The sequence below is a fragment of the Syngnathus floridae genome, chromosome 1 (genome assembly GCF_059516105.1).
Source record: "Syngnathus floridae isolate MCC-2025c chromosome 1, RoL_Sflo_1.0, whole genome shotgun sequence".
Lineage (NCBI taxonomy): Eukaryota > Metazoa > Chordata > Actinopteri > Syngnathiformes > Syngnathidae > Syngnathus > Syngnathus floridae.
In genome coordinates, this window is record NC_142413.1 from 21,112,352 (window position 1) to 21,124,859 (window position 12,508).

Genomic DNA, 12,508 nt, shown 5'->3' on the forward strand with positions numbered 1-12,508 from the left:
TGCAAATTGACTTTGATGCGTGACAAAACACGGCGCCTGGAGGAAGCCCCAAATGGCAGGAAATCAAAAAAATGTCCTCCGCTCGTGACATATACAGATGAATGGAGCTTTTCAGCGCTGCTCGGCCACACGACCATGTAAAAAGGCGAGGGGACCCAAATTACGTGGCAAAATTACAGACAAACTGGTGGAAATTTTGCCTGTTTTTCTTGTGAGTTACTTTAATTATTTTCACATTCATTCAGTCTTTGTCAAACTTTAATGATGGCGTTTAAGCTGTCCGGTGAGTCTTTTGAAAAATAAATCAGGAGTTGATACTTAGTGTTTCAAGTCAGACTATGAAAAGCTTGAAAAATAAATAAATTAGATTAAATCAGGTAATACCAAGCTAAGGGGCGGAGGCCAAAGTGGGTTGAAGGTTCATTTTTAGTCTATTTTCTGCGTGTGTGTGTGTGTGTGTGTGTGTGTGTGTGTGTGTGTGTGTGTGTGTGTGTGTGTGTGTGTGTGTGTGTGTGCACTTGTTTTTATTAGTATGGGGGGTCCGAAGACAGGGAGCCCACCAACAAAGTGGGGCCCTGTGTCGTTGTGGGGTCCAAAATCCTGGACCCCACTCGGGAAACCACTCTAAAACAGCTTGAAATGCTCTAACAACATGCCTCACGAATTTTTTTCACTTACCCCACATGGTCGCAATGTTGAGAAATGTGTGTGTGAAGTGTGTGTGCTCAGTAGCGTCCCCCCGACCATGGCAAGTGGTATTGCAAGTATACACACTACCGGAAGTGTGTATGATTCAACCAATCAGGGCACCTCGTGATCCGAGTGTTGATTAAGAAAATAAAATGCTATTTCCTGTAGATTTAAACCAGGTAATTATTATTTTAGTAACCATAGCAGCTAAAATAATAGTGTAAACATAAAATTCCTGCATTACAATTGCAATTTATCTACATGTTATTTAATATTCATGACACTTGTTTGCTTTATAAAAATACGCTCATTCTATTAGGCTTATTTTAAAAACTGTCTCGTGCATTTTTCATGTTCTAAACATAAAAATAAAGGTATAAATAAATAGTAATTTATTCTTTACCATCAGTTTACATATTAGTTTAATCAGCAGGTATTGCATGTGTTAGCTTCATGCGGCTAAAACCGCCGGCTTAACGGCACTTCGCTACGTGTGACGGCGCAAGGCTGAGACTGCTCCGCGACGAAGACACGCTGCTCCTATCGAAACACAACATACACGGTGAGTAAATCAACTGCATGTAAATACTAAGTACATGAAACTGATGTAGAAATGCTTTTTGTCCAGACCCCGAGGGGTTTATATGCAATGATTATGGCTTCGGATTCGGTATATTGCCACTCGGATGGCGTAACGTTTTCCCCTCAGAAAGTCCGGCTTTTTAACTTGTCATTCATCTTAGCTTACAGTTGTTTTAAAAACAATGGTGTAAAAGAGAACGACAGCATGTATAATTGCTCAGTGTTATATTCAGGGTGATTTCGATGTGCTAATGTTTCATAGTTGCTAACCCCAGAACCGGACTCTGGCCGTAATTGCCGAAACCTCTTCAAAACTCGTTAAACACGTGGTAAAGCTCAGTGTTATGATATATCTGCATGTCTTCTGTATGTCTCGGTGGTTTTCTATCATGTAAGAATGCTTTCTTTAGATAACACAAGCATTCTGACGCAAATAAAACTATCCGGAAATTAGCTAATTAGCTAGCGCTAATCAGGATGCTACGTTCACTTTTCAAACAGAAACATAATAAAAACGAGTTGGTAGCTCCTGTAAAGTATGAGTTATACTGGTAAAACTATTGAAATAACTTTTCTTTGGATGCAGCACCGCTGCTGTGCTGTGTTGGCCATGTTAGTTTTTTAAAAATAGGTAGTTATAGTTACAAGTTATTCTCATTTAAGGTATTTGAGTTACTATCTAGTTACTGCATTATAAAAGTAATGATACATGTGCCTACTTTGCTGGTTTTTGTAATATGTTTTCCTGTGCACTCTTGCCTGCTGACAGACATGTCTTGACATGCCTACACGTGACTCAGCAGGATGTCAGCGTTATGTCGTGCATATTTTTGTCCAGCTTTTGGGTTTGTAAGAATTCAGTTCACAACACACATTGACTCAAGGAAGAGCTGAAAGTAGAAGAGTGACCACGTAGAGACAGAAATAGCTCATGACATTACTTGTTGTTATTGAGATAATAAAATTAGCTGTGAACATGTAGAATTACTACATGCTGTGATCTTTGGGGGGGTCTAGGGAGGTCTTGTTGGTGGGGTGGAGTACCCCAATTGAATAATAATGGGGTAAATGGTGCTTTTGCACTATTTAGTGTCTGTACATCTAGTTTTCAGTCTGTGTGCATTCTACACACCTACCCACTTAGGCAGGGGTGTCCAAGTCCAGTCCTCGAGGGCCGCATTCCTCCATGTTTTCCGAGTTTCCCCTCGTTAAACACACCTGTGCAGGAGCCTGATCATTGAATCAGGTGTGTTTAACGAGGGAAACTTGGAAAACATGGAGGAATGCGGCCCTCGAGGACTGGACTTGGACACCCCTGCACTTAGGTAAAGGGCTGTTTCAGTCCTTTTTTGGATCTGGTTGGAACTGTGACTAGTTAGAAGAAACAAAGCTCAGCTTCAAACCGACAAACATTTTCATTAATATATCAGTATTTTCTGAAAAAGATTATAGAAAAATATTCTTTCTTTAATCACTCTTGTTCTGTTAGTTCTCAGGCCAGGCTTATTCCTTCAGTCTTTATACAGTGGATGATTACAAATCTTTTAAAATTAATATAGAGTGCTTGTTAAAGTACTCTCTGCCATGTTTTGAATTATTTTTTAGAGACAGAAATGTCCAAAAGGAAAGCAAGAAAAAAGCCTGCTGATGAAGCAACCTTTTACATTCAATCCTCAAAGGACAAACCTGGACTAGTGGAAAGATTTATTGATGATCAAAAAGGTAATAAACTCATTTTTAGACCATTTATCCATTAAGTATATATGTTTATTTATTTTATAAAATGACACAAACAACAATCAAATTCAGATTGGTTGTTGTATTTCTGTTTCTAAGCGAGAACTTAGTATTAAAATTGTAAGATAACACCACAATTATTTGGTTAAAGGTGTATCTTAAAGAAATATTTTCTCATAACCAATGGTTTTATATAAAATGTCCTTGCAGGAAGAGGCGTGTGTGCTACCCAGCCCTTTGAACAAGGAGATTTCATCTTAGAATACAGGGGTCAACTTCTGTCGGCAGAAAAATGCCAAACAACCAAGTACTCTGAAAAGGAGAGTACATTTTTCTTTGACTTTGAATGGCAGAATCATGACTGGTGGTATGTATATCCAAATATTTTCTATACAAGAATTATGAATTCTAGAAAGAGACTGGAATAAAATACCCTATATTAGTGAGTCACTCAGAAGCAATATTTCAATAACTCATCAGGATTGTGGAATTAACAATTTTTTTATTTAGTGCTTTGACGTTCAAAAAGACATTTCCATCTCAACTTTTCTTTTGAAATGTTGCAAGTTTTTATTTCTGTAAGCTAACTTTTATTTTACTAAAAGACTAGTTATATGATACAAAATGTTTGATTTCTTGTTTTTCTTTCCTAGTATTGATGCATCAATCTCTTTTACTTGAATTACTCTCAGGCTTCTGTTGATGATGCGCTGCTTGAACCAGCCAGAACTTTGCAGGACTCTTACCCTGATGATAGCATCAAACAGGATACCAGCCTACAGGTAACATTCATTTAGACTTTGTTGTACCTTAAACAGCATTCAGCCAACCGTTGGATCGCATGGTTTTTGTGGTTCTACTCATGGAGCCCAAACAAACCAGTGGCACACACACCGATAGATGGATTGTTGAAACATGCGTCCATGGGGGTCTAACCAAGCCAATCATTCACACACACTTAACAGATTTCTGATGGATACTTGTGGGGCCCTCCTTATGGATCTAAGGTTGTTTTGGTTATTCCAACCAAGATAATCATTCACACACACATAACAGATTTCCTAAATATGGCTACTTGTGGGGCCCTCCGTATGGATCGAAGGTTGTCTCATGTTTTTAGATCATACTTTTGGTTACGGACATTATGGAGGCTGATTATATTACAGCTATAGTTCCACACATCCTCAACAGCTAAATGGCTGAAGTGTCATGCTTAATGATGCTCCACTACATCCATAAAGATGCTGTTAGAGGACCTGATTAGACATCCAGAACTGACTGGAACACTTTAGTTAGAAGGGCTTGTTTGGTTTTGGGGACTAACTTCACATGATTAACTATACAGGTCTTGAGTCTGTCATTTGTGGCGTCTGTATGATGTTGGTAAGTTATTTGTGGTTTTAATTCCAGGTGACAGGCTCTCAGGCTGTTGATGGTGCGCTGCTTGAACCAGCCAGAACTTGGCAGGACTCTTACCCTTATGATAGGATCAAACAAGATGGCAGCCTACAGGTAACATTCAGTTAGACTTTGTTGTAAGAAATAAACTTTGTAGACCTTTTCTTGTTCTCTTAGTTTACAACTTTTAGTTGGAAAGCTGTTCATTAGTCAGAAGGTACCTTAAACAGCATTCAGCCAACCATTGGATCGCATGGTTTTTGTGGTTCTCCTCATGGAGCCCAAACGAACCAGTGGCACAAACACTTATTGATGGATTTTTGAAACATGCGTCCATGGGGGTCTAACCAAGCCAATCATGCACACACACATAACAGATTTCTGATGGCTACTTGTGGGGCCCTCCGTATGGATCTAAAGTTGTCTTGGTTATTCCAACCAAGCCAATCATTCACACACACATAATAACAGATTTCTGATGGCTACTTGTGGGGCCCTCCGTATGGATCAAAGGTTGTCTCATGTTTTTAGATCATATTTTGGTTATGGACATTATAGAGGCTGATTATATTACAGCTATAGTTCCACACATCCTCAACAGCTAAACAGCTAAAGTGTCATGCTGAAGGATGCTCCACTACATCCATAAAGATGCTGTTATAGGACCTGATTAGACATCCAGAACTGACTGGAACACTTTAGTTAGAAAAGCTTGTTTGGTTTTGGGGACTAACTTCACATGATTTCACTCTACAGGTCTTGAGTCTGTCATTTGTGGTGTCTGTATGATGTTGGTAAGTTATTTGTGGTTTTAATTCCAGGTGACAGGCTCTCAGGCTCCTGTTGACGGTGCGCTGCCTGAACCAGCCAGAACTTGGCAGGACTTTGACCCTGATGATAACATCAAACAAGATGCCAGCCAACAGGTAACATTCAGTTAGACTTTGTTGTAAGAACTAAACTTTGTAGACCTTTTCTTGTTCTCTTAGTTTACAGCTTTTAGTTGGAAAGCTGTTCTTTAGTCAGAAGGTACCTTAAACAGCATTCAGCCAACCATTGGATCACACGGTTTTAGTGGTTCTCCTCATAGAGCCCAAACGAACCAGTGGCACACACACCTATAGATGGCTTGTTGAAACATGCGCCCATGGGTGTCCAACCAAGCCAATCATTCACACACACATAACAGATTTCTGATGGCTACTTGTGAGGCCCTCCGTATGGATCTAAAGTTGTCTTGGTTATTCCAACCAAGCCAATCATTCACACACACATAATAACAGATTTCTGATGGCTACTTGTGGGGCCCTCCGTATGGATCGAAGGTTGTCTCATGTTTTTAGATCATGTTTTGGTTATGGACATTATAGAGGCTGATTATATTACAGCTATAGTTCCACACATCCTCAACAGCTAAACGGCTAAAGTGTCATGCTGAAGGATGCTCCACTACATCCATAAAGATGCTGTTATAGGACCTGATTAGACATCCAGAACTGACTGGAACACTTTAGTTAGAAAAGCTTGTTTGGTTTTGAGGACTAACTTCACATGATTTCACTCTACAGGTCTTGAGTTTGTCATTTGTGGTGTCTGTATGATGTTGGTAAGTTATTTGTGGTTTTAATTCCAGGTGACAGGCTCTCAGGCTCCTGTTGACGGTGCGCTGCCTGAACCAGCCAGAACTTGGCAGGACTTTGACCCTGATGATAACATCAAACAAGATGCCAGCCAACAGGTAACATTCAGTTAGACTTTGTTGTAAGAACTAAACTTTGTAGACCTTTTCTTGTTCTCTTAGTTTACAGCTTTTAGTTGGAAAGCTGTTCTTTAGTCAGAAGGTACCTTAAACAGCATTCAGCCAACCATTGGATCACACGGTTTTAGTGGTTCTCCTCATAGAGCCCAAACGAACCAGTGGCACACACACCTATAGATGGCTTGTTGAAACATGCGCCCATGGGTGTCCAACCAAGCCAATCATTCACACACACGTAACAGATTTCTGATGGCTACTTGTGAGGCCCTCCGTATGGATCTAAAGTTGTCTTGGTTATTCCAACGAGGCCAATCATTCACACACACATAATAACAGATTTCTGATGGCTACTTGTGGGGCCCTCCGTATGGATCGAAGGTTGTCTCATGTTTTTAGATCATATTTTGGTTATGGACATTATGGAGGCTGATTATATTACAGCTATAGTTCCACACATCCTCAACAGCTAAAAGGCTGAAGTGTCATGCTTAATGATGCTCCACTACATCCATAAAGATGCTGTTATAGGACCTGGTTAGACATCCAGAACTGACTGGAACACTTTAGTTAGAAAAGCTTGTTTGGTTTTGGGGACTAACTTCACATGATTTAACTCTACAGGTCTTGAGTCTGTCATTTGTGGTGTCTGTATGATGTTGGTAAGTTATTTGTGGTTTTAATTCCAGGTGACAGGCTCTCAGGCTCCTGTTGACGGTGCGCTGCCTGAACCAGGCAGAACTTGGCAGGACTCTGACCCTGATGATAACATCAAACAAGATGCCAGCCAACAGGTAACATTCAGTTAGACTTTGTTGTAAGAAATAAACTTTGTAGACCTTTTCTTGTTCTCTTAGTTTACAGCTTTTAGTTGGAAAGCTGTTCTTTAGTCAGAAGGTACCTTAAACAGCATTCAGCCAACCATTGGATCGCACGGTTTTAGTGGTTCTCCTCATAGAGCCCAAACGAACCAGTGGCACACACACCCATAGATGGATTGTTGAAACATGCGCCCATGGGTGTCCAACCAAGCCAATCATTCACACACACGTAACAGATTTCTGATGGCTACTTGTGGGGCCCTCCGTATGGATCTAAAGTTGTCTTGGTTATTCCAACAAAGCCAATCATTCACACACACATAATAACAGATTTCTGATGGCTACTTGTGGGGCCCTCCGTATGGATCGAAGGTTGTCTCATGTTTTTAGATCATATTTTGATTATGGACATCATGGAGGCTGATTATATTACAGCTATAGTTCCACACATCCTCAACAGTTAAACGGCTAAAGTGTCATGCTGAAGGATGCTCCACTACATCCATAAAGATGCTGTTATAGGACCTTATTAGACATCCAGAACTGACTGGAACACTTTAGTTAGAAAAGCTTGTTTGGTTTGGGGGACTAACTTCACATGATTTAACTCTACAGGTCTTGAGTCTGTCATTTGTGGTGTCTGTATGATGTTGGTAAGTTATTTGTGGTTTTAATTCCAGGTGACAGGCTCTCAGGCTCCTGTTGACGGTGCGCTGCCTGAACCAGCCAGAACTTGGCAGGACTTTGACCCTGATGATAACATCAAACAAGATGCCAGCCAACAGGTAACATTCAGTTAGACTTTGTTGTAAGAAATAAACTTTGTAGACCTTTTCTTGTTCTTTTAGTTGGAAAGCTGTTCTTTAGTCAGAAGGTACCTTAAACAGCATTCAGGCAACCATTGGATCACACGGTTTTAGTGGTTCTCCTCATAGAGCCCAAACGAACCAGTGGCACACACACCCATAGATGGATTGTTGAAACATGCGCCCATGGGTGTCCAACCAAGCCAATCATTCACACACACATAACAGATTTCTGATGGCTACTTGTGGGGCCCTCCGTATGGATCTAAAGTTGTCTTGGTTATTCCAACCAAGCCAATCATTCACACACACATAATAGATTTCTGATGGCTACTTGTGGGGCCCTCCGTATGGATCGAAGGTTGTCTCATGTTTTTAGATCATATTTTGGTTATGGACATTATGGAGGCTGATTATATTACAGCTATAGTTCCACACATCCTCAACAGCTAAACAGCTAAAGTGTCATGCTGAAGGATGCTCCACTACATCCATAAAGATGCTGTTATAGGACCTTATTAGACATCCAGAACTGACTGGAACACTTTAGTTAGAAAAGCTTGTTTGGTTTTGGGGACTAACTTCACATGATTTAACTCTACAGGTCTTCAGTCTGTCATTTGTGGTGTCTGTATGATGTTGGTAAGTTATTTGTGGTTTTAATTCCAGGTGACAGGCTCTCAGGCTCCTGTTGACGGTGCGCTGCCTGAACCAGCCAGAACTTGGCAGGACTCTGACCCTAATGATAACATCAAACAAGATGCCAGCCAACAGGTAACATTCAGTTAGACTTTGTTGTAAGAAATAAACTTTGTAGACCTTTTCTTGTTCTTTTAGTTGGAAAGCTGTTCTTTAGTCAGAAGGTACCTTAAACAGCATTCAGGCAACCATTGGATCACACGGTTTTAGTGGTTCTCCTCATAGAGCCCAAACGAACCAGTGGCACACACACCCATAGATGGATTGTTGAAACATGCGCCCATGGGTGTCCAACCAAGCCAATCATTCTCACACACACATAACAGATTTCTGATGGCTACTTGTGGGGCCCTCCGTATGGATCTAAAGTTGTCTTGGTTATTCCAACCAAGCCAATCATTCACACACACATAATAACAGATTTCTGATGGCTACTTGTGGGGCCCTCCGTATGGATCGAAGGTTGTCTCATGTTTTTAGATCATATTTTGGTTATGGACATTATGGAGGCTGATTATATTACAGCTATAGTTCCACACATCCTCAACAGCTAAATGGCTGAAGTGTCATGCTTAATGATGCTCCACTACATCCATAAAGATGCTGTCATAGGACCTGATTAGACATCCAGTACTGACTGGAACACTTTAGTTAGAAAAGCTTGTTTGGTTTTGGGGACTAACTTCACATGATTTAACTCTACAGGTCTTGAGTCTGTCATTTGTGGTGTCTGTATGATGTTGGTAAGTTATTTGTGGTTTTAATTCCAGGTGACAGGCTCTCAGGCTCCTGTTGATGGTGTGCTGCCTGAACCAGCCAGAACTTGGCAGGACTCTGACCCTGATGATAACATCAAACAAGATGCCAGCCAACAGGTACCATTCAGTTAAACTTTGTTGTAAGAAATAAACTTTGTAGACCTTTTCTTGTTCTCTTAGTTTACAGCTTTTATTTGGAAAGCTGTTCTTTAGTCAGAAGGTACCTTAAACAGCATTCAGCCAACCATTGGATCACACGGTTTTAGTGGTTCTCCTCATAGGGCCCAAACGAACCAGTGGCACACACACTTATAGATGGATTGTTGAAACATGCGTCCATGGGGGTCCAACCAAGCCAATCATTCAAACACACACATAATAGATTTCTTAAATATGGCTACTTATGCGGCCCTCCGTATGGATTTAAGGTTGTCATGGTTATTCCAACAAAGCCAATCATTCACACACACATAACAGATTTCTGAAATATGGTTTCTTGTGGCTTCTTTGTTGTAAATTTTGGAGCCTTTTCCATGTTTTATATGTAAAATTTCCTGTGCATTGAATGTGATATAAGGTTTTGGCATATTTCAGAGGATGTGTACAGCACCGGTCATCTACCAGTTAAGATATTGGACAGAAATTTTAATTATTTTGAGCAAAGAAATTCTAGTCTTTATATTAATACAGCATATAAGAGTAGCTTGCAGAAACTAACAACACATTTCTTTTAATTCCCTCCATAGAGCTATCAATTATCAAAGGAGTTTCTCAAAGTGGACTACTCAGACAGTGATGATACTGACAATGATTCCCAAAAGGACTGCTCTGTACCTCTGCAAATCAATCTGCTCAAAACAAGAGTATATTAAATTTGACCAAGCATTCTTATACAGGTGCAGTTAATTTTTGTTTTAGAATATTGCTATACTGTATGTATTTTTTCTGTACTTTAAAATCATCATTTCAGATGGGCTGATCCCAGAAGTCATAGAAGTGACCTCTTGTACCTCCGCATCTCGTGGCCCAAGTAATGAAAAGTCTGCCAAAAAGAGAGGTGAGTTGAGAGTAATCCTTTTCAATATATAACTTTATCACAGTTGCTTTTAAATTGCCCAATTGTTACTACTGTATCAGTATCTAATTATCCTCACATATGCTGCTTACTAAGATTTAGATGACCCAAGCAAGATATATTAAACACCACTTGACTTTTTTTCTTAGACATGTAAGGTCTAAACTTTTGAATTTTGTTATAAAATGAAAATTGACCCATCCTTTCTCATGTGAGCTACAGGTCATTGCTAACCTTGATTATATGTGAGATGTTTGTTTACATCTATTTTTAAATAGGGGTAATGTATACATGACACATTTAATTTTTTACACACTATATATTTCCAAATTTACTTTTATCATCTTTGTTTGTCTATGTGTAGCACGTTATCAAAGCAAATTCCCCATACATGTAAAACACTGTCTGAAAAAAGTTTTTCACAGATTTTTATTTTTTATTTTCCCTGATTTTGCAACAACTTGTATCTGTTCTTAATGGTTTTGTCAGAGAAATGGTGCATCCCAATGTGCTGCCATGGTGGAGTTTGACTGCCTGTGCAACCTCTGTAGGGTCCAGGAATTGCTTCATCTACCAGCAGTGACATTCTGATCAAATGCAAAACTGCTTAAAAGTAGTCAAGAAAATGAGAGACCTCTTTCCCCCACCACCAAAACTGGGGCCATTCTAATGTTACCCTTTTGTGCATCTATTTTTAATTTTGTTAATATCAAAACAGCTGACACTGAAGACCACCTAGCAACTTAAATGACCGGATTAATATCTCAGATATTAACTGATTTACGTCTATGTCTATTGTAGGCTCATCACTGTTGACAAAGATAGTTGACGTTATAAAATATCTCATTTAAATTATATTGTCGGATAATTGTACATAAAGTGAATGTATTCTTTATGCAATTTTGTTCTAATTAAATTGTAAACTAAAAAGTGCTCTTCTTATGCCCTTAGGTAACGGAAAAGTTGTGAAAAGAAGCTGGACCCCAGAGGAATGTGCTGCAGTAAATAAACATTCAAGGAAGTATATATTGACAAATCAGGTTCCTGGTAAGCTTGACTGCGAGAAATGCATTGCTGCAGAACCACAAGCACTGAGCTGTTAAGTACTTTGTCAAAAAGAGAATAACCACCATGAGGAGAAAATATGAGTGAAACAGCTTCCCTTAACAGAGATAGAAACACATGGCTGGTTCTGTTTCACCATTTGTTCACTATTTGTTTGTGATTTTTTTTTTATGCTCCACTTCTCCTGTTCATAAATGTTAGATTAAATAAGTTCCTTTATTCATTGGCTACATTTGTAATGTGTCCATTTAAAATTTTGACTCAAGACAATTATTACTTGTAAATCCTGTGTACTTTATAGTTAGCTAAAATGCAGAATTTAAATATTATTTTAAAATGTACCAATATGACTGAACAAATTGAAGAATATTAAGACTGTGACCAAGGAAAATGGACCAGAATCTGAATAAAGACTTTAGAATGTATTTTAGAATGCACATTTCAATGTATATCTAGTATATTTAGCCAGATGAAAGTATTCACACTAACAAAATTTTTAGGTTTTCTGAAATGATCAAGTCCACACAAATGCATGTTTGGGTTAGATTAGGGTTGGGGTTGAACTTGATAGATCCTCTTTATAAAGGCAGACCTAACAAGTCTTAAATCTTAACAGCAAGCTCTATAACTGGCTAAAAAAATAATGTGTGTATAGGTGGACCTCTTAAGGTTGAAATATTAAAAGCGAGCCCCATAACTGACTAAAAATCTTGTGTGTAAATGTGGACCCCGCAAAGCCGGAATGTTAGAAACAGGCCCCTCATGTGACTGAAAAACTGACATGAAAAAAAAAGTTTCGAATTGTGTTCATTGAAAGTGATTTTTAATATCAAGATTTTTTTTGGGACTTGCCTGATTTTTTTCATAGTTCTTGGACCACTAGAAAGGGTGGACCCCACTACTCAGTAAAGTACTTTGGGTCCTGCAGAGGGAGGTTAACAAGGATGTGTGTGTGCGTGTGTGTGTGAGTGTGTGTGTGTGTGTGTGGGCGGCAGGGGGGCTCCATCCAACAATTTCTAAAAAGACTTTCTTTTTAGTTGCGTTTGTTCTCATTTATTTGGGTACTGTATATACAGCCGTTTAAAAGTTTGGGGTCACCTAAAGTTTTCATGTTTCCCATG

At 39.3% G+C, this 12,508-nt stretch overlaps 2 protein-coding genes and 1 long non-coding RNA gene across 7 annotated transcripts in view; 2 read left to right on the top strand and 1 right to left on the bottom strand.

The window, feature by feature from the left end:
• atp8a1 (ATPase phospholipid transporting 8A1) overlaps positions 1-12,508 on the bottom strand; it is a 97,263-nt gene that overhangs the window by 8,284 nt on the left and 76,471 nt on the right. The window lies entirely within an intron of this gene.
• LOC148404555 (histone-lysine N-methyltransferase set-1-like) lies at positions 469-5,332 on the top strand. Of its 2 annotated transcripts, XM_088385646.1 has the most exons (6): positions 469-1,252; positions 2,878-2,994; positions 3,220-3,376; positions 3,702-3,791; positions 4,420-4,521; positions 5,229-5,332. In XM_088385646.1, the coding sequence occupies exons 2-5, from the start codon at positions 2,886-2,888 to the stop codon at positions 4,421-4,423; spliced, it is 360 nt and encodes a 119-aa protein (XP_088241772.1). In that variant the 5' UTR covers positions 469-1,252; positions 2,878-2,885; the 3' UTR covers positions 4,424-4,521; positions 5,229-5,332. The 2 variants fall into 2 exon arrangements, with proteins under 2 accessions (XP_088241772.1, XP_088241778.1); XM_088385652.1 differs by lacking the exon at positions 469-1,252 and having other exon boundaries at positions 2,546-2,994.
• LOC148404556 (uncharacterized) lies at positions 9,257-11,812 on the top strand. The gene is made up of 4 exons (XR_015860577.1): positions 9,257-9,364; positions 9,994-10,143; positions 10,218-10,304; positions 11,274-11,812. It is a non-coding gene; the product is annotated as an uncharacterized LOC148404556 (long non-coding RNA).

Excerpts from the sequence above, each read along its gene's own strand:
- LOC148404555 (XM_088385646.1), top strand. The coding sequence starts at position 2,886 with ATGTCCAAAAGGAAAGCAAGAAAAAAGCCTGCTGATGAAGCAACCTTT. Across the intron at positions 2,995-3,219 it reads ATTTATTGATGATCAAAAAG|GAAGAGGCGTGTGTGCTACC; the intron begins GTAATAAACTCA and ends ATGTCCTTGCAG. Across the intron at positions 3,377-3,701 it reads TGGCAGAATCATGACTGGTG|GCTTCTGTTGATGATGCGCT; the intron begins GTATGTATATCC and ends AATTACTCTCAG.